The sequence below is a fragment of the Electrophorus electricus genome, chromosome 4 (genome assembly GCF_013358815.1).
Source record: "Electrophorus electricus isolate fEleEle1 chromosome 4, fEleEle1.pri, whole genome shotgun sequence".
NCBI classification, from domain to species: Eukaryota; Metazoa; Chordata; class Actinopteri; order Gymnotiformes; family Gymnotidae; genus Electrophorus; species Electrophorus electricus.
Window position 1 is genome coordinate 9,103,648 of NC_049538.1, and position 21,926 is coordinate 9,125,573.

General features: G+C 38.1%; 2 protein-coding genes across 4 annotated transcripts; both read right to left on the reverse strand.

Annotated features, from left to right (window-relative positions):
- Positions 1-3,455: 3,455 nt before the first annotated feature.
- tpbga (trophoblast glycoprotein a) lies at positions 3,456-6,814 on the reverse strand. 3 transcript variants are annotated; one of them, XM_027020710.2, is made up of 3 exons: positions 6,486-6,814; positions 6,146-6,282; positions 3,456-5,915 (listed from the first exon to the last, which is right to left on the reverse strand). In XM_027020710.2, exons 1-3 carry the CDS (start codon positions 6,528-6,530, stop codon positions 5,066-5,068), a joined length of 1,032 nt encoding a protein of 343 aa, XP_026876511.2. In that variant the 5' UTR covers positions 6,531-6,814; the 3' UTR covers positions 3,456-5,065. The 3 variants fall into 3 exon arrangements, with proteins under 3 accessions (XP_026876511.2, XP_026876510.2, XP_026876509.2); XM_027020709.2 differs by having other exon boundaries at positions 3,456-5,873; positions 6,146-6,575; XM_027020708.2 differs by having other exon boundaries at positions 6,146-6,575.
- A 1,263-nt stretch (positions 6,815-8,077) lies between these two features.
- tmem222b (transmembrane protein 222b) lies at positions 8,078-18,810 on the reverse strand. Its single transcript, XM_027020721.2, has 6 exons — positions 18,617-18,810; positions 16,781-16,865; positions 15,144-15,175; positions 14,746-14,842; positions 14,459-14,589; positions 8,078-11,646 (listed from the first exon to the last, which is right to left on the reverse strand). Exons 1-6 carry the CDS (start codon positions 18,739-18,741, stop codon positions 11,559-11,561), a joined length of 558 nt encoding a protein of 185 aa, XP_026876522.2. The 5' UTR covers positions 18,742-18,810; the 3' UTR covers positions 8,078-11,558.
- Between the last annotated feature and the right edge of the window lie 3,116 nt (positions 18,811-21,926).

Below are 21,926 nucleotides of genomic sequence, written 5' to 3' on the forward strand. Positions count from 1 at the left end.
TAGAAATGGAGCCTGTAGGCACAGTGTTTGGAGCAACACTATGCAATCCATAGCTCCCTATAAGCCATTACTGCTGAGAGCAGTAGATTGGATCCTTGGGGAGAAGCCGTGTTTCAGCAATACCAATGACTGTCCTCACAGGCAGACGTGACCCACTAAACTAGACTACTGTGACTTGCATATCACCTCTAAAGGTTTAAAAAAGTGCAGGTGTTTTTGTATAAGGTGAGGATCTTACAGGAGTATGAGGCTAGAGATAGATAAGAGTGCATGAAGTGAATCATCTGGAGGAGAAAAAAAATCAAATGCTGTAATAGCAAATGTAAAATAGAAATATTTGAGTGAGATTAACACAGAAACGTTTTAAAAAGAGGATCAGAGAGAGAGAGAGAGAGAGAGAGAGAGAGAGAGAGAGAGAGAGAGAGAAAGACAAAAAGCTTACAGCTGTCTGTCGCTCTCAGCTCTTCCTGCAATACAAACCCTACAGTAAGCCAGATGCCATTAAGTCGCTGTCGTCATGACGATGACTATTGTGGGTTTCCCTTTAACATGTTCAATTCTTTGCAGATGTGGGATTCACTTTTGAAGTTATATTCTCTGTCATGCCTATTAAATGTACTTAATGGTGCCAAGATGTTTCCACACACACACAAAAACATCACCCCAACAGAACTACAAATAAGTGACTAATTACAGCATATGAATGTTTCTCAAAAAGCAAAGTAGAAACATCCCCAGAGGGCTTTTTTTTAAAAAATTAATAGCAAAACCTCTCCAGGGCTTTCATGAAAAGATACAATTTGGAAAGTGTAAAAACTGGCTCCAAAAGCAGCACAGCAATCCTGCTAAATGAAATAGCTTTGAGCTCGTTAATAGCCACCTCAAAACAACAAAAGAAATTAGAAGCTGTACAAAATTTTGTCTTCTCAGCAGACTTTCCTGTTAGTGAGATAAAAAAAAATACATTTATTTTTGGCATAGGGGTATCCAGGCAGACAATGCAACGAAACACTACTTTTAGCTCCTCGGACAATCATGGGGTCATGACTAATTGGGTTGTTCTTACATTCTAACACGCATGCCATAATATTATGCATACAGCACTATTCAGTTGTTTTTAAGGACATCAGTAGTTTGAAGTCCACCTGCTCACCTGTTCACCTGTCAGTTCACAAAAGCCTCTACGAAGGTCTCTCAAACCTAAGTATATTAAATTGTGAATCACTGAGTCATTGAATAGCATGCTGAAATTAATTGACCTAATTTACTAGACCTGAAATGTGATTGATCAGTGAAGATGTGTGGTGTTAAAATTTTGTTCATTAGTTTTGCACTTGAGGTCCAGGATAATATAGATAATAAATAAGGAAGACTTTTGCCCAACATGTACCATTGTATGAATTATGTGGCGGAAACGAAAAGTCTTTCCAAACCAAACTGATTTGTTGAGTAATCGTAAAGGTACTTCCTTATGTGCTTTCTATGACACAGTAGAATATATAAAAATAGACAGACAAAATTTCAGCATCAAGACTGCTGCCACTGCTGTTTTTATCAATTTAATATATATTTGTCCACTTTTTACAATGTCATTGTACAATGTCAGTGTAAGCCAGTATATTTAAGATTTGTTGGATGCTATATTTTTCTTTTAAGGACTAACAGGATTTATTAATTAAGAAACAATACACATATGTCTTCCATAACCTGCAACACAAGTTCATTTATAGCCATAGGCTTAATATTCTAGGTAAGGGTGTTTGGACAAAAATAATCCTACTTTTACTAAATTAAATTTTCTACATGAAAGGGACCTCTGGTCCCTCAAAGACATTAGTAACAACCTAGGCCTTTTGTCCTGTAATCTACACACCTATGTAAAAAAAATATTGGTGTTATCTTTGGACATAAAATTTGACCAACAATTTAAACTCTGTAGTAAGACAATTTTTTTTTCTGATTTGGAACCATCTGCAAATTAAATCCATTCCTTTGGTTAAAGACTTGAGAATTGTTGTCCATGACTTTATTTCATAATTTCATTCTCTCAATGTTGGGATCAGACAGTCTGTCATGCTCTCATGCCTCCAGCTGCTCCAAAAAGCAGCATGTTTCTTAACTGGTACCAGGAAAGACGACAATATATCTCCTGTACTAGACTATCTTCACTGTCTACCAGTTACATTTAAACTGAATTTAAGGTTTTATTTATTTATTTTTTGAACTGCACCATATTTCAGACCTAATCTGGTCCCATTCTGCCTTTAGTCAGTCCTCTTAGGCCTTCAAACAAACTGGTTTTGAATATTCATTGGTCTCAGTTCAAAAGGTAGCACTATCGCTTTCGGTCAGGTTTTCTCCTTCTCTTAGCACTTTCATATCCTGCCTTAATACCTATATTTTCTCTTTGGTTTATCTCTCTACATAAGGTCTGCAGTGTTTTATTTGTAAACATTACTTTGTTTCATTACTTTCTTTTATCATAGCCCTTTTTTTGCTAATATTCTTTCTACTACTTGACTATATTGTGTCTGCTTATTTTGATTTGAACTCTTGTACATCACTTTGGACAAAATATATTTTTTAAATGTGCGATATGAGTTAAACTTTGACTGTACTGAACATCCTGTTACACAAGGTCAAAGCTCAGTGTGTGTCCAGAACACCTCTGCCACATACAGACTTTGATATGGAACACCTCCAGTGTCTTCCCTGGAACCCAGTTTAGTTTGACCTCTGATGTTCCTGACAGCACCTCGCTATTTGAGGTGACAAATGTATTCCTGTCTCAGTTCACGTGCTAAATATGACACAAATATGACACATAGGCAACAAAACCTCCAAACAGACTTGCGTTGAGGTGCCATTTTAAGAATGACAGCTCTCCTCTCAGAGTGCTTTCACCATGCCCCTGGCCACTGGCAGAGAAGGACAGATTGCATGTGTGAGGTCACATAATGAACCTTTTGTGGATGAGCGTGTGGCGAGTTACTATCACAAGGCATCTGAGCATTAGGAAGACAAAGGCCACTTCACCACACACACTATGAGCTAGTTCAGCAGTCCTTTGTATGACTGGAGTAGGCTTACTTGTTTTCTTATCTCTTTGTAAATATCTGATTTCATCCATTAATTTACTTTGAAAACCGAACAGTCCAAATGAAACAGAAACACAATGAGCATATTGTATAAATGAAAGACTAATATTTTTGTGAGGTATCACTTATATCTCAAGCCTTTTCCAAGGGACTCTTGTGGTGCAGTTGCTTTGGATTTTAGAAAAACCAGAGTCCTCACTGTGCCTGCATATAAATATGGAACAAATTAAAAACCTGAATAATGAATTAAAGAAAAATGATCCCAAAAACATTTTCCTTGTTCGGGTGAGTATCCAAGTAAAAGGACACAGGCAGAAATTTACATTTTGAAATTTTATTAAGCATGCAGAAGAAACTCTGCCCAATGAGTTTGTCTATTTGATGCACGACATGCATGGATACCTCATAAATGTAGAAGAATTCAGTAAAGAATTTTTGCACTTGGCAACCTGTAAGCATCATTATGTTCTCTTTACCGAAATATTCAGTAAAAGTCAAGTAAAGAGCTACAACAAACCACTTTGGAAGACAAGGTTTCTGCAGAGGCTCCCTGACTGCCTTTTACAGACACAAATTAACATTTTGTGTCAAGGTTTCAACACAAAATGATACTAACACCTTATAATAACATTTATACTATGACACTTTTAGGAAAGCAGATTTAAGGAATTTCCTTAACTTTGTGATTTAATTCATGGCGAATTAAAGGAAACCCTTAGGGAAACCCTTTCTACATGTACATGCATCGCTTGGACCAAGTAATTAATTTAAAAATGTCAGACTAATCATACTCACTGGCACTGATTTGAAAAACATGTCCAAAACCTTAATGCCCAAGTCCATGCTATTGATCTCTAGCACATCGGGAACATGTCTGTACTTAGAAAAAGGAAAGGAACCCTTAAGCATAGCCGTTCCAGTTTCATCTGTATCTTATCACCACAAAGTCCCTTAAACAGAAAAATCTGCTGAGCGTACTAGGAGCTGAGCCAGGCTGTGCCTTCAAAGAGCCAGCAGGCTCACTGCTGTCTTCAGGAAACCTCTTCCAGGGCTGGTTCTCATCAGCCTGACAATAAAAATGAGAGGAGTAAAAACAAAGCAAAAGTTTCTTCCGAAAAAGAGAGAGAGAGAGAGAGAGAGAGAGAGAGAGAGAGAGAGAAAGGGGACCAGAGATTTCCACAGCTGGTTCCCTTTCCCAAAAGATCCTACTTTTCATTTCTCTCCCTCCCTTGGTTTATCCTGCACAAAGGAAGCGTCTTTCTCCTCGGCTCCGCGGAGAGCTTAGAAGAGGTTATACTCATGCTGGAATGATTCGGGGAGAAAGGGCGCCACATTCTTAGCAGGCTCCCCATGGGCACGTGGACAGAGAAGTCCAACAGCCTGCTCAGCCTGGTAATCACTGGGCAGCTTTACCACTCAACAGACCTCAGAGGAACATGCAGCAACAGCATGCATTAGAATAGTTCCCAAAGCTTTAAAAATCAATGTGCAATTGATAAGTTACTTCTTATCAAGGCTGCAATGTGCAGCCTCAGATCTGGATAGAATGTCATAGTGGTCATGATGTCTGAGATCTATGTTTGACCAAGGCACTTAGCTGTACTCTGATTCTGTAGGTGGTGAACATTTGAAAGCAGAGAGAATGCATCTTTATTTTAATGGGGTAATCCACTATCTTAGCCTTGTCACTGGGCGACAATACTTTGAATGAAGTTGGAGGGTGGGATGTACTTATAAGCCAGAAACTGAGCGTGCAGTGTGCTTGTTATGATGGCTCCTGAAAACGTGAAAAGGCAGTGCATGCTTTTCATAGACTGAGAGAAAAAACCTATGTAATAACTACTTTAATAGCAACATGTCCATGTATTTACAAGACACATGATTTCCTCCCAATATAAATGTGCTAGAAAACAAGTTCAGATGAGGAGCTTGGCTTGGAAGAGCTTAGCTCATAACAAGAATCCAAATCACACATCTGCAGTGGTGGAGACCTGCGCCAGCCTGGGATCAGAATCGATTTCATAACGGTAATGATATCCCTCCCACACCTCTCTGCAAGTGTCACGCAAATCATAAATGCGCTTCTTAATGCCTTTGCGATTCAGGTAAAGCACAAAGAGGAACATGAGTCCCACAAAGCCCAGCACAATTCCTAAAAAGACATAGGAGGTCTGCAGAGCCAGGTTGTCACCCTCGCCTGCCCGATGGCACCCCAGAATCAACCTCGCCGCCGTCAGCAGGGACGTGTTGCGCAGATCAACGGGGAACATGCAGATCAGGCGCTCCACATCCACCACTTTCCCCTGTGAGACATTTAGCCAGGCTGCAAAGGGCTCGATTCCACAAGTACAGGTGTAGGGATTCTGTCCCAGGTTCAGTTTTGCCCTGGGAAGGTGCTCCAACTCTAACAGCCCCTCTTCCCGGAAGGTCTTAAGGGCATTAAGGCTGAGATCCAGCTCCTCGAGGTACTCCAGACCGGAGAAGGTCTCGTTGTAGATCGACACTATGGAGTTGTTGGCCAGCTGAAGACGGCGTAAGCTGCTCAGGTGAGAGAAGATGCGAGGGGGCAAGTAGACAAGGCCGTTGCTGGACAGGTCCAACCCGAGCAGACCCTCAAGGCTGCTCCAGCGCAGAGACGTGGCCAGGTCTGTGATGGAGGAGTGGTTATAGAGCGCCCTGCTGAGATTCAGCTCTCTCAGCATGCGGCTCTGCACTGTGAAAGCCTCAGGGTGGATCACTGCCAGCTGGTTGCTGCTCAGGTCCAATGATCTGAGGCTTCGGAGGGTGGAGAAGGTGTGAGACTCCACCTCACATATTCTACACCACAGAAAAATAGAATAAAATTCTATTGCTTTGCAGTCTGCATTAAGTCATAAGTAGACAGGCAAAAATGTAAAAATGTCTTTAAGACCTTGTGTTGAACCAGTACATATCAATAAATTAATTAGCTGATGCATAACAATACAGTAAAAACAAAGGTAGACAAACTTCAAAATGATCGATGAAAGAACATTAATGTTCAAATGCATGCTGAAATGTCCTTTTACCTGTTGTTGCTGAGTGATAACGTTGTCACATTGTCGAGTCCCTTGAATGCCTGTGGACCAATCCGCCTAATCTGGTTACCCGTGATGAACAAATTCCTCGTGTAACCAGGAATGCCGGACGGTATACTCCGAAGATCCTTAGAAACACATTTAACAGTTTGCGCGGCTTCTGAACATTCGCAACCAAGAGGACACAACGATGACCGCGTGGGGTGAACACAAAACAGTGCAAAGAACAGTATCCGCAAGTCGGGCATTTTGGAAAACTACACGAGACTGAAGATTAAGTAGTTATGCAGCCTAATGTTTTAAACGCTGCTCGTTAAATTAAACGTTTCACCTCAACTGACTTCAAGTAGATTAAGAGTTGACAGTCAAGTTTCATTCCGAAAGATCAGCCGTGACGGATATTTTCGATGTTTTCCGTTCTGTGCATCCTAGTTAGAAACCCCCCCCCCCCCACCACCAAACCCAAACATAAATATCGAACAAGTTCAGAATCCCCACATATATACGCCAGGACCTCCCTTAAATGCCAGGAACGTAATGCGAAGTTCCTCCAAATAATATCAATCTCGCGTAGTCCTTTTTAGGTTAACTTATGAACGACCACTCCGTGTGCTTTGCTCTTTTGCATCTCTGAAACCCCACGTGTAAGTGAGAGGCAGCCACTGATTAACATGAGAAAAGCGGGCTGGCGGTTAAGGGCGTTTGATCCGCTGCGTCGCTATTCTGCAACAATGCATTTAAAGAACCGTCGCTCCTCACGCTCGAGAGGGAGGGGCTCCGCGCTCGCTCCTTACCTTCACTTCGCCGTGCACTTCAGATGGAGATAAGTTCTGTATACAAGTGTGCTTTACGTATTTATAGCAAACCGTTACACATTTATATCACTTAGTGTATTACGGAAACATTGTATAATAAAAAGCTATGCTTTGCATATTATATCGGTTTGGCTGTTTCTAATTAAAGTGCTCAATATCCTCATTTATTATTTGGTCATTTAAAAGAGCACTAAAAACATTTGTTCTCTAGCTATTCCATAAAATCTGAAATGTGTAGAGTACCTTATGAGACTATAAAACCACTGACTATTTTGGCGAACAGCGTTCGTTCAGTTTCAGTTACTAGATTAAATTAGCAAATGGTCCTAAAAATCTTTTTCCCCTAAAGAGCCACTTGTGTTTTACCCCTCACCAAATGTCTCGGACAGTAGAGAATGTTGCAGAAGACCAGCGTAGAGCAATTGCTTAAGGATGATCACCTTACAGGAGTCGCTGGGTTTGTATGTATTATGGAGAGGGCAGGGCCGAGTGCCTGTGAACTCCCCGCCTCTCCTTTATAACACGACGGGACTCCTTGAATTTTATGACAAAAGCTTATCAACTATAGCGGTCGTCTGTTGACAGCCAAATGTCAAATCTTGGGACTGTAAAACCTTCATTGTTAAAATCTGCCCCCTTATCGTTGTCAGGCGTCTGCGAGTTTGCTGCTACAAATGGTGTGATGTTACTAGCAACACCAATTCAGCTAAGGTCAAGGGCCAATATTTGGTCAACGTTTACAGAATCTGACAGACTACTACATCTTAGACTGATGTCTCTAACATATTTTAATGCTAGTCTTAGACAAGGTCTTTAAATGGTTTAATGCAGATAATCAGACCTTAATGTTACAAAGTAAACAGTCTTAAATTGTTAAATAAGTCCTCATTCACCAAGAAAGGGTCATATACATCTAATATCAGAACATATAAAAATAATATAATATTCAATAAAACAAAAACACTGACACTATCAATATATTATTTTATTTTAACTAAAAGACAATGCACAAATTACATTATTATTGGAAGATCTTTTATTTGACAAATCAAACCAGTTAGGTAACATTTGACATTATCAAGAGTAAAGTGGAAAAGTGTCAGGTAGTTTTTTTTTTTTTTTTTTTTTTTTTTTTTTTTTTACCTCTTCATGACTGGGTCTTAACAGAACAATGCATTTTGTATTCAGAGTACTTGGTTAAACTACAGGTATCCACATTCCACAAACTTCCTCCTGGATACACTGCTAAGGCAATGTATTATATAAACCAAATCCCTCTTAAATAAGACATTACTAGGTCTTAGGTTATTTTCAGTAGTCGTAAAGAGAGCTAACCCCAACACCTACGCCCACGGGTATAGCATACCTCATGTTCCAGAATGATGAATCTATTATATAGTCAGGGATAACAGATTAAGGAATTAGTTCAAATCAAAACAGAGAGGCCCTAATAAACATTTTCACTGTGTCTTACATGCTGCATGTTTCTTGCAGCCACTTTAGCACATTTGAGGTAAGCAAGGGAGAGAACAAACATTCTGCTCTTTATAAAGACTAATTTATCTATTGAACCTCAACAGCCATTTGTCACAGGCAACTGGGTCAACAATGCATATCAAGCAGGCAAACCATAATCATTTATTTATAGTGCTACTTTAATTTCTCAATCAGTAAAATACAACCTTAAAAATAATCTTTAGATATCTTAATATCAAAATATGCATATAAATAGTGATAACCTGCAGAAAATAGGTTAAATACCTAAAAAATCTAGTACCAGAGTTAATGATGTCTACATGTAGACATACACGCTACCACTCTCTCATACCCTCTAACGTACAGGTGTATGGGTGAAGGTGTACACAAAGAACATGCTAGCAGGCAGGCAGACATCCGTGCATGCACTCAAACCACATGAGTAACCCAAATCACACAGGCTGTACAAGCCGTCTGATTGATGAGCACATCATACAAGCTAAATATAATGAAGACATCTAATACTCAGTAGAAACAAAGAGTATGAATTATGCCATAAAGTCTGACATAATGCCATGAACAGTATAGTACTGACACAACAAAAAAAGGGGACAAAGAACCTAAGGCTGAAGTAATGCAACAACAGCCATACAATTATTACCACATTAAAATCAATAAATTTAAACATGCATTCCTAAAACATTACACCGTCTATGCCAGTACCTTATAAAAGTATAAAACCTTCGAAAACCGGCCTATCAAAATGAAAATGAGAGTCTTTGAACTGCATTGACTGGGAAAAGCAGTGCAAACAAAAGTGCTCAAGGTCTGCTGGCTCATGCCTGAAAAACGAGAGGCCCATATGTGAGAATCTCAGTGAGAGTCAATGACATATCACAATGTGTTTCTAATCTGATAAGCTCTGGCCAATACCAGCAGGGGCCACTCTCCTCACACACTCAAGCAGATTCCAGGGTCTTTAACAGGAGCCTCTGAAGAGCTTGAGGACCCATGGCTACCTGCTGTTCCTGGCAACACATCCAAAGAGTGAGGGAGTGTGAGAGGGAGAAGGAGTGAAAGCGAAAAGGAGCAAGAGAGCAGGAATGGGGGCTCAGGGCTTTTCTGTTTGATTCCAAACAATGGGGGGATTTGATTCAGACACAGGAACCATAGTAACGGATTTGGTGTCCTGACCATGGTCTAGGATTACAGCAGGGTTCAACTGGTATTTGAAACTAAATGCAAAGTTAATATGTACAGTGGGTAAAGGGAAACAATAAGGCTTGACATCGTGGTCAGAATGAACTGCAGAGCACATTTTTACCATAGGTCATCCAAGCACCATGTGGATGCATTTAGAAAGACTTCAGTCTTCAGTGGGACACAAACTTAATTTTATATTACTCTTAATGATTTGAAGATACCCAAAAATGAGTTGGAATCAATTCTGAAATTATACCTAATCACCGCAAAATAAAATTATTAGTTAGAAAATCATTAAAAACATCATTTGTGCGGGTTGACATCTGGATCCGTTAAGTTTAACATTTATTAATGTTCTGAATTCACTGCAAATGAATGTGGATTCACTGTGGACGTTATCACTTTGTAAACAAGGTGTGTACTGTGTTAAAAACTTTGAACTCCTTTCATTGATATTGTGGCACCACTGACCCTGAAACAACTCTCCTGCATTAAAAGTGGGGAAGGGGCCAAACTCAAAACCCAAATCAATCATTTTCATCTTGTGGATCAAAGGTGTGATGACACTTCATGTACTTCTTTGATCAGGCTTTAAGCTTCACCACCAATGTTGCTGCAGAACTATAAGCAATAAAGTCAAGCCTTCGTTTTGAGATGTTACAAAGATGTAGCTGAGTCATTACTGAGAGATTTAATTTTCATTAAGTTGCCTCAATGAAACTGATTTGGCTTGTATTTGGAAAAAACTCTCCCTGCAAAGGGAAGGGCTAATTTCATTTCAGTGGCCGGCTGCATCGGTGATGTATTCTCATGAAAAAACAGGAGTAGCCATCAGCTAACATTCATGTATTTCAAGTCAACAGAAAGACTTAAAAATGAAAGTATTTTGGTACAGCGCTGAAGCAACAGACATTCTGCGCTAGCATTCCACATACATACCACCTGCAGGTGTGCAATACAGTTATGAAAGAAGTTACAAGACGTCGCTGTTTTAGTAGTAATGCTCGGATACAATGGAAATAGAATCTTAGATGTACTGCATATGTACTTGGATCCATCTAATACATGTATCAAAAAATAATTCTTAAAGGAAATAGTTTCCATTTTTAGGCTTTATCAAAATAAACAAAAGAAAAAAAGGCTTTAAAAAAAACATACCCTTAATATAGAAGGAACTTTATGCTGCCACTGCAATGTTAAATATAATGCAAAAGACTTACTTAATAGTTAGATTGAAAGGGCAAATCAGTACACAGAATTACAGTAATGTACAAGTGTTAATGTACTTGAAAGCATGCTGCTGTGCAGCACAGTAAGAAGAAGAAAATGTATACTAAAGCTTTTATCAACCATGTTGCCAATTTAAAAAGGAAAATGGGTAGAGATCCAGGTTTTAGCTATAGACGACAAACGCTTAAAGGAGGGGAAAAAAATGTAAAGAACCTGACTGTCTATATCAGATTTCATCACGAAATTCATATCATATGTCAGTCTCTTCTTTAGGAGGATGTGCATTGAAGAGACACATATCAGAGACTGATAAAATGATTTCCATTAAATTCCCTACATTAATACCTTTGGGACAGAATAATTTAATTTGCAACCAAACAAAAATGCAGCATCACTGATTTTAAAAGCAACATGAAAACTGTATCTTGGAAGACAAGCTTTTGAGTGTAGCATTTCTTACATCAGCATGTGACAAACCTGTTGTAGGTTTTCTCTCTTTACCCTACAACAAAGAGGCTTAACATTAGGGTTCCTATACTGGGCTCCTCTACATTAGAGTCAGGACAGGGTTGACTTTACCCCACTGGTCCGGACAGTCATTGGAGTCCCCATTTGTAGTGGAGACCTGGATCTCCATCAGGACGCAGGGCTCTGTAGTCCCTTCCTGCGTCCCGCTTTGGTCACCGCAAGTTCACATAGAGAGCCAAGGACACGACCACACTGGTTAGTATCAGGAATGGCAGCCAGGTCTTCAGAAAGCCAGCGCAACTGTAGAGGAAGACAAAGATGAAGAGGAGGAGAGAGGAGAAGAAAAAGAGCAAGGGTGGGTCAGACAAAGAACAGGTAGAAGATGCATAGGACTAATAAAAACGTTAAGACGTTAAGTGTCTGCCAAATGACTAAATGTAAAACGCAGATGTATTATTGTGCTTATTTCATATAGCACTAAGTGATTCAAGATAACTGATGGTTAGCTATGCTTTTTCCAAGTACAAAAATGGCCAATGCACACACACGCACAAAGGCACATGCATGCACACATGCACGTGCAAACACACACACACACACAAAGTATTTAATATTGACTTTCACAGCTACTGACATTGGTAGGACTTAAGTAGCTCTTTCATTAACACTGTATTCATACCCACTATTGATATTTATCTTTGAATAAAGTTTTAAAGTATCAGTGTAAAATCATGAAAATCAATTGCACTTTGATGCTTAATCCTGAACTAGAATTAGACAAGATCAGAGAGAGCTGTAACTCCCTCAGCAGAACTGAACATTGATTTGATATCAGAAATAGAAGGTATGCAATATTACTGCAAGAGCTGTTATATAACAAAAAGTGCTAGCTATATAAATACATTTGACAACGTACTAACATGACAGTATGATTCTTCACAGGATTCTTAAGATATCTTTTTTTTTGCTTACAATATTTTATTGGTCCATCATGATACTAGCTGCGATAATTTAAAAAGTGCTTTTATAGAACTAACAGTAGTAGTAGCTTTTTATCCAGGAACAAGACAAGTTTGTATTCACATTTAGATTTGTTTTTTTGCTACTATATAGTCCATGGTTACAAACATGCAACATAAACATAATTTCAGTCACAATATCAGGACTGCCTGCATTTTCTTTGCACCTCTGTCGTAAAAATAATATTGCTTCATATTATCTCATCCTCTTTATCTAGACACCAGCTGGTTCAGTCTGACTTGCACACCTGCTGTGTGTCTGTTGACATTGCATCCAAATTCCAGGTACTGGGGCAAACAAATCCCTTTCATCCATATCAGCCTTGTACAAAGCACTTCTAGATCTGTAGGCACATGCATGTCCAGCAAGTGGAGTGGTCCCATCAAACCCACTAGGTGAATCTCTGTTACGATCTCTGAACAACACAGAGGTTCAGCAGGAAGCAAAATCCAACCAAATGCTGCTACAATTTTCATACTCTAGGTCAACAGTAGAGACAAACTGGAAGAGACTCAAGCTCATGATAAAGAAATAAAGATAATACTGTACTATTGCCACTTTTTAATTAACTTGTACATTTACTCTAAACTGAATTTCTGACTAACCAAAAAACATCCAAAGACTGTCATACATTTAATTAAACTATCACCATATAGCTTATATAATGCTAATCAGTATTCACTTTCTTAGATAATTTATGGAGTTCTGATTTGGTGAGATTATCAGCATCATTATGTTCACCATAAGTGGACTTCAGGATACACTCACTTTCCACATTCAAGACACCTGCAAAACAAATCATTCAAGTTCATTTAAGACAGGCACTTCTGCCCTTTTCATTTTTGCCTGCTTTTAAAAGACCATACATGGTCCACGAGAAAAGGATGCTCATAACGCAGAACTTATGGCCTTATTTGCAATTTATTGCCTTATCTGTATATAACAGAGAATGTATTGCTAATTCTATAGACTCTAGCATTTACAGTTCAGCTTCAAGACAAGGAATCTTTGCTAGCCCATTTTCTTGAGTCTTCTTCAATGAGAATATTGTGTTGCGATAATGCAATACAGTCTAGACATAAACAAACCTAATAGCTCTTACACGTGACAGAGATCCTTCCAAGAGCACTCCTGAAAGTGAGCACTCACACTGCAATCCAAACTGACCTAACTTTATTATCACACTATTAGATGAGGAATGAGAGAAAAGCAGTAGAACAACCATAGCAGTGGACATGTAAGCCACAGTATGTTTCTGTCAGGAATACCTTCCTTTAAAAATGAATGATATTTTTTTTAAAAAGGAACCAATGGATCAACAAGCTAGACAGTGAGATTAACTAAGTGCTAGCAATATGGACTGATATTTCTGATAGATGGCAGACAAGTCTGCAAAATGTTTTAGGATGTTCACTGAAACCTGCCTAATTTAAATTTTTGGACTACATTTTGTGTGATGTGGTTTTGCAAAGTGCCAGCAAGTACTGACTGTTTACACATTAGCCCTTAATTGTCAAAGTTGCATACAAACAATTGACTGTGCAATAGAGGATGCAAATGTTACTGGGTTTTATTAACCATCAATATTATTCACCGGGGGGGGAAGGGGGGATCCTTGGAGAGAAATTTCATGATAATACAATAAATACTTCAACAAGAGTAATAAAATGTGAATGTGATATTTACCTAAAACAGTGACACACAAATTATGTTTGTAAACCCTTTTCACACATTCCAACATCTCAAACTTAGTCTCTCAGTTTTGAACTGGACACAATTCTGTACTTAAACAAGAGAAAGGAAAACTTTATATTTTCACCAATTATTCTGTGTGGATGCATGCACACCCATCTACACAGGCAGAATCCCCATCCACCCACCCATACAGACTCAACCACCCACTCCATATCTTCTTTCGTGTATTCCTTAATAGGCTTGTACATTTGTATGTATTGTATTACTACCTTTAAACTTGCATTTAACTTAATTACTCCATTTTAAGTTGAATCTGACATTATGTAACATATGGCTGCAGGAAAACCTAAACTATATGAAGTAAACAGTCCAAAGTAAGGTTCTACATTGACCTTACCTGACATGCTTGCCATGGATAAGAGCAAGCAAGCAAAGGTTCACCATGTTCCATGAGGTGCTGTTGTCATAGTGCATCAAGTTCAACGCCATAGCAACATGAGAGTGACAGTTGTCACAACAAAGGTTGTGCTGAAGGAAGAATAAAGTGTAAGGGGAGGGGCATAAGGAGCATGTACTACCAACAAGATAAATTAGCTTTCTCAGTCTCAACACTGAAAATATTTACATAAAATACACACAGACACATCCAAACATGTACACACATAAAAAACAGGTGCACTTTACCATTCTGTGTTTATACTCTTCTGAAGCATCATGAACTGCTGTGTCCCAGGCATTGGAACCACTCGCATATACTTTACTTACATCCAGCATCCAGTACCTGTGTAAATGAAAGTTTAAGGCAACACTATATCTCACTACAAGTGCATTCTTAAACCACAACAATATTGTGTTTTTGGCATTTTAAAACTACACTGCAAAAAAAAGCTATGACTGCATATTCTGACAATAGCACTTAACAGGCAGAATTAGATCTTTTTGAGTCACTGTGGAAAACCTGAATTATAATTTTGATGAATAGCCATTCAATTACATTACAGAACATATTCAAGTACTTTCTGCCCTTGACGGATTTTCAGGAATGACTCTGAAAAGATGTCCTCAAGAATTTTATAACTTACTTTGTTGGTCTTCCAAAGGCCATATTGTCTTCCTACAACAAAACAACAGAAAAAGCAACACAGCAGCATTAATGAACAGCCTATATGTTACCTTTGTTACTGTCATCATTACACTTGAGACATTGACAGTGAAATCATTAAAAAGACAATCTGCAGTACAAACAACCTAAAGCCAAACAAAACTCCTATTGGCTGAAGAGTCAGATGTGAGCTTTTGGTGTAAAAGAGCACAGAGCAATTTCCCACTGCAAAATGATGACTAGGGAAAAAAAAGCATCTTCCTGTATGAGCAGTTCTGAATGACTGTTAGGACCTATACTATAAATCATTGCATCTGCATAGACCATATCAAATATCAGGCAAGAGAGAGGAGGCACAAACGAGTGCAGGCTTAAACCCATCTTATTAGAGATTAGACTGCAACACGCACGGCACCTCTGTACATTGGTAAAGATTTTCCGTATTGATCCAACGGTGCATGCTGCTTGTCGAACAGCATAAAGAGTTTGGAAGGGAAGTGTTGAACTTTAAAGTGATTCCAGAGGGAGATTCTATGAAGATGTCCTCCCAAAGCAGGTATAACTTGTGTAGGAGTGCAACAAAAAAAGAGTAAAGAGAAACATTTGGGTTGCTTAAAATTCTGTGGTGGTTTTGAGGCTGAACAAATGGCGTTTTACTGGCTGTTTGTATAGATGAGCAAAGAAGGGTGTGAAGAAATGTGATTTTGTTTATCAGCTTTTTACCATATACTTTCAAAGAGGCCAATAAAAAAAAAATCATACATCACAATTACTGGCATTGCTAGAAATTCTTTTGAACCAAATTTTATCATCATAATTTGGGGGTTTTCAGCATACTAGTCTCTAGCAACTTGTAACTGGTCATCCATGAATTCCTGTTTCATGGGCTATAAATTCAAAGTGACACACAGACCAAACACCTTTATCCATCAGCAAGAGAAACATCACAAAAATAGACAAATCAGACTACTCACCTTTATAAATCAGGCTATAGAAAAAAATTACTTCAAACATGAATCTATTCACTACTAACTTCAAACCTATCAATAATTAAGACTTCTCAACCGACTATAGCTGTGAACCTGATTAGAAGATGCAGTCACCACAAATAGTCACATTCATGCCAACAAATTAATTTAGAAAGCTTGCCAGAAGAAAGCTCCTGCTGAAACCCAATATAAAGTGTGATGTTAGATCTGTGGTGATGTGGCACTGGCACCGAGTTTCCTCCAAAGGACATGGAAATCTTGCAAGGATACATGGAAAAATGGACAAGAGACTATCAAAATCTTGCTGCCTCTGGCCATAGGCTATGACAGGTTTGTGGATGAATTTTCCAGCAGAACACGAATTGGATATTCCAGTAACATTCCAGTAACAAATTATATGAATACCACCAAATCCATACAAAAATCGTTCACTGATCAAATTGTTTTCAATGGTTGTCCCATATTTTCAATACAACACATTTTTTTCATAGCCTTTTTTACTCAACCTCACCAAGGATGCTAAGTATTTTGAAGGCAATTGGGGTTCTGCATTGAACAAATTATTAGCATTGTATTCAAAACAGCTCACATGTCTTTAGTAATTCATATATTTGTTTGAATAACTCACCGAAACGAAGTATGGCCCAGCAAAGTCTCGGATCACACCTGTAGAGGTGCAGATCCCCATATGTCCAATGAATGGAAACAGCCATCTGAAACATCCAAAATTTCCATGAATATGTTTTTTAGTACTGTGGAAAACCTTTTCCTCTTGTAAAGTCATTGGCCTCAGTAGCTCCTTCATGGTGTGCCACATATTTGGGCAAACTAACCAACCTATCTACTGTATGGTGTACTTCTTGAAGGCAGGAACATCTGAGTGTAATTATAATTGTTTTATTCTACGTCCTTGCGATTCCCCAAGAGAGAAAATAAGAATGAACCATTACCCACAAAATGCAATCTCTCATAAAATAAGATGTGCAAGCTCATAATTCGTTCATAATTAATATCATTATGGAGATCATTACAGAGAGAGTCAATGCAGGATTTTCATCTTTCAATCTTTTCAATCTCATAAAACTGGCAAGCTTCCAGTTTTCACTGCTGATTTAGATTCTGGTTACTGTGCATTTAGAAACCAAGCCAGGAAAACAATCCCTTTCGGTACAGTACGACACAGTCATGCCCTTGACTTATTAAGCCCTACCAGAATGTATAACAAACAATCAAAGTCATATTCCACTAGCAAGAAAAAAATCTGTTAGACACCACTGCTGTTTTGTTAATGCTCTAAATAATGCGGTTCAGCTAAACTTTTTCAGTTTTGAAATGAGGTGGGGCAGAGCCAGAACAGGCATCCTAGATACTGCCCCATACATATTAATCTACATATTAAGGTTTGCTGGACAGTAATGCTGACCTATATAAGGAAGTGGGGGACAAACTGGAATGAAGCAGGGTATTAATAGAGAGCTACAGAAGAAAGCATTTCTGTGATTCCTTGTTTGAGAATACAACAGTACATTGGTATGATGTAGGATTTTCATTAGTTTTCATTTCACAAGTTTGTTTTTTTTATCTTAATGTAGTGATGAACCAAGCAATATGCTTTCTGGATTCCTGTCAAGTTTAGGAACCTTCAACTGCCAATCTCTAAGACAGACAAACATGCATCACTAATTTAGCTGAGGACTTTGCTCGTGTTAACAATGAGTGGTCACGTCTTGATTAACTTAATATCCAAGTTTAAGACAGAATATATTAAAATTAAAGTTTACTTCTTCTAGCTGGTTAACGTCATACCAGTAAGAAAAACCTAACACAATAACTTCCGGACACCAATACTGATTGATTGGTTACTTAATCAATACAAAGGAAAAGAAAACTAAAGAGATTGTGTCAACACAAAAGAAGCTAGATTCACGGCACTTCAGGCTATAACACGACTAAAGATCTTCTAGATCTGTACGCCACTGTAACTGCACAAAATGATCATTCAGTCTAAACACTCGCGTGGTTTAAGAAGATAGCTAACCCAGCTAGCTACTTATTCTGCGACAACGAAGCCCATGTTTGTTAGTTATGTGTTCAGTTGGCTAAGAAGGGAGCATGTCTCATTTGTGTATTACAAACTGGTAGTATCATCTCTGTCTGTCTTTTACCAAAATGTTGAATATTCTGATGCTTGATCGGGAGCTGTAATTTCCAGCTTTCCACTTTGTACCTTAGTGGGATATGTATTACACAAGGAGTTACAGAAAGCTAGTTTTAAAATATATATATATAAAGGTATAGATATGCATAAACGAAGTGGCTATCTATCTATCTATGCTAGCTAGGTTAGCTAGTTAGCTAGCTATCATTTTCAAGTGTCACGAACTAATCCAACACGAAGAAAGGGTTAGCCGGACTTATCCTGAAAAATGAAGACAAACGAATGCTGTATACTGGGGTAACTCACGATAACACGGGGATGGGCGTCCACACAATGCAGTATGGATATCGACTTGTGTTTGGGTCTATCTTCTCGTACGCTAAGTGATAATTCTTCATATTGTCTATTTCGACAACATCCGCCATCACCATCTATGAAAAATGAACTTCATTCGTTCCGCTTCCTGGCAGCTGCTCGAGCTATCAAGAGCAACCTCGCGCTTCCGGGTCCATGCAAGGTTATTTAAGCGTGCACGCTGTTCGATTCTTTAACGCTATTGCGGCAGGTCATATCGGAAAGTAAAATTAAAATGTTCTTTAGTAAAATGTAAAGTACTCACGAAATTTACATGTATGAAAAGTTGCAGTGATGTAATAACGTGATGCGCATAAAGTTTGTTACTTGCAATGAGGCAGTTACAGTTGTTTAAGAGAAGGAGATTAAAGACTGGCATCAATGATGAAATGAGCTAAACTATATTTTATAAAATAAATAATAAATTAGATCATGCCAAATTATAAAATTTGTATTGCGGAGGTTGTGTTTGTTACTAACGTATTTATTTAGATGTTATTGTTGTAGTTGTGGCTATAATGTTTAATGTAGAGAGAGATTAGATTGTATAGTGTGAGTGTTGATATTAAAACACTATGTCAACCACTCTCGGAATACGAAGGCATTGCATTGCAAAGCTGCTAGCACATTAATGAGCAGGAACCCAGTCTGAAAAGTACCAGTGCAGCAGTGCAAGGCAAATGTAAATAAACATAAATAAACAGCAGCTGTGCATCCTGTTCAACTGCTCCATTATAAAATATTAATTGATATAGCATATCTAGCTGAATATTTAATAGATGTACATATCTATGTCAACAATATTAAATTTGTAATATGAAATAAAATGTTGATGCCTACTGCTTATAACAAGTGAGACAAAACACTTTACCTGTACAAGGATGCTCCAGGGGTTAAGTATTTAGTTGTGGGAATGTGATGAAAATATAACTAGCATTTATTGGCTTATGCTTTGATTTTAAATATCCTAAAGACAAAGGGATATCTTTTTGAAAAGTAAATAAGAAAAAAAAACCCTGACACCTGGCAACAATCAACAGTAAGGTATGCATTTGAAACAGAAATGTGAAATGAAATGTGTGTAATTATCTTAGGTGTTTAAGTTTAGTACAGTATGTTTTAAAAAGAGACACAAGGGGAAGACATGTCTATGTGTGAGAATGTTGAACAGCTGTATTTCTGTTCTATTGTGTGGAAGAAAGTATGGTGTATGCCATCATAACTTAGACTGCATGTCTAAAACACATTTACTTCAACCTAGCTCAGCATCATATTCCTTTTTAATCTCATTACAAGAAATGGTCATTAGTGCAATTTGAAAGGAAATAAAATTCAGCTAGTGTTGTAATCCATTTAGTCTTGGATTTTAGAATAACACAGAAAGACAGATGAACCATTTTGAATGTAACACCAACAATCAGTGAAATAAAGAACCACATGTAAGTTGTTTTTGCATATTTATAAACAATATAACCAATGCCTCGCCGTGTTTCACTCAGAATGTGGTAGATTAACGTTATTTGTTGAATGTGCTATTTAAAAAGGTGTCGTATTTAGGAATCAAGTGATATCTATATTCATTTCATAGACATAATTTAAACTCAACAGAAGACTGTAATTATAAAGAGTTCTGTATGTGTTCTGTGATATTGACACATCTAATGTCAGAACCAATAAATAGTTTAAAAACAACCTTTTTTCTGCATCAAAAAACAGTGTGATACAGTTTTAAGATTATCATTAGTGAGTAATGGAGAGACATATCTCTTTTCAGCTGCACATAATTAGTTTCTTATAAACAAATCCAAAACATTAAGATTAAATAAGCTAAATCTTCTCTGCAATTTCAAAGTTTCCATACTCCTGACTTACATTTTAGAACAAAACTTTTTTCTTCAGTGATGTAGAGTGTGCTCTTTCAGGTCTTGCTTTGTGAATATACATCTGTGGCCATTGTGAAGGAGGAGAGAAGAGGAAAGAGGAGAGGGAAGCCCAAGGGAATATTTCAGGGCCACATGTCCTCCATGCTGGCCCCCATTAGGCCTGGCAGGTGATGTATGATGCAAACCACAAAAACAAACTACTCAGCAAAAGTAGGCAGACTTTGATAAATGAAGGTGAGGTGACACAGATACCATGAGCTCATCATAGCTGAGCTTTGGGAATTCTCCAGTAAAATGCTGCTTCAATATCTGGCCACAGCTTCCAGCCCAATTAGGCCAGAGAAGGTAAAGTCTAACAGCCAGAACTCTGTTTGCAGTAAGTCTAAAATATCAGACAATCATCTGCTGTATTTTGGCTCCTCTGAACTTTTTAATGAACTTGTTGATAGTACTATTATAGAAAGTATTGTTTGAAATCTTAAAATATCCTAAATTATCTTAAGAGAACCGTATAAAACAAGGGAGGTAAATGTAAAGTATTGCACTGAAAGTTTCAGGTACCTGATTCAAATATTACAAATGTGGTCACAATCAATACATGCCATCAATATAGAATGTATTACATTCTTTGTGTGTGACAGTACAATACTAAATAGAATCTATGATCACTCTACTAGCACAGGTGAGGTCTGGATTGTTTTCGTTTGTCTCAGTGGTAATAGATTTTCTGTCTGCCAAAGTGGATCGCTGGAATATTACCCTTTAAAAGAAGAGAGCAAGGCAATAAAGCTGCACAATGTGTGGCAGTTAGAAGTTGTACCTCTGAACCATTCTTCTAGGCAGCCTGCAGATGAACCTCTCAAAGGGAGAGTCCATACATCTCTAAGGCTTAAAATATCAAAGCTCAAAACAGAGCATCCTGTGGCACTTTCTATGGCACTACATAAACCAAAGGTTAAAAAGTTTTCTCCATGTTTACAGTGGAACATGGAACATTGCCATTAGAAGTGTCATACTGATGATGAGTTGCAATGTGCTTGTGAGTGTGCCTGAGAAGAAAGACCTTTCATAATGAGATTCTCTTGGGGAGACTGGATGTTAGCACTGAGATACGAATGAGTGAAAATTCCTTGAGAGATGGTAAAAGCACCCCTTCCCCTATAGATGGACGACATAGAAGATGGACAATATTAACACCTGCGATAAGTAATTAAGCTAAAGGGCCTGTTCTACAGCAACAAATAAAATCATAGCTAAATGACATGACAGAAATTCACCACTGATATTAAATTTCAATCTATGACTAATCAGTTGTATATCAATCTATTTTTATGAATATGTGGTAAAAAAAAAAAGACATTACATGCATATTTAGTACT

Excerpts from the sequence above, each read along its gene's own strand:
- tmem222b (XM_027020721.2), bottom strand. The coding sequence starts at position 18,741 with ATGGTGATGGCGGATGTTGTCGAAATAGACAATATGAAGAATTATCAC. Across the intron at positions 14,590-14,745 it reads AAGAGTATAAACACAGAATG|CACAACCTTTGTTGTGACAA; the intron begins GTAAAGTGCACC and ends TTCTTCCTTCAG. Across the intron at positions 11,647-14,458 it reads ATCCATGGCAAGCATGTCAG|TTGCGCTGGCTTTCTGAAGA; the intron begins GTAAGGTCAATG and ends CTTCCTCTACAG.
- tpbga (XM_027020708.2), bottom strand. The coding sequence starts at position 6,402 with ATGCCCGACTTGCGGATACTGTTCTTTGCACTGTTTTGTGTTCACCCC. Across the intron at positions 5,916-6,145 it reads TTATCACTCAGCAACAACAG|AATATGTGAGGTGGAGTCTC; the intron begins GTAAAAGGACAT and ends TCTGTGGTGTAG.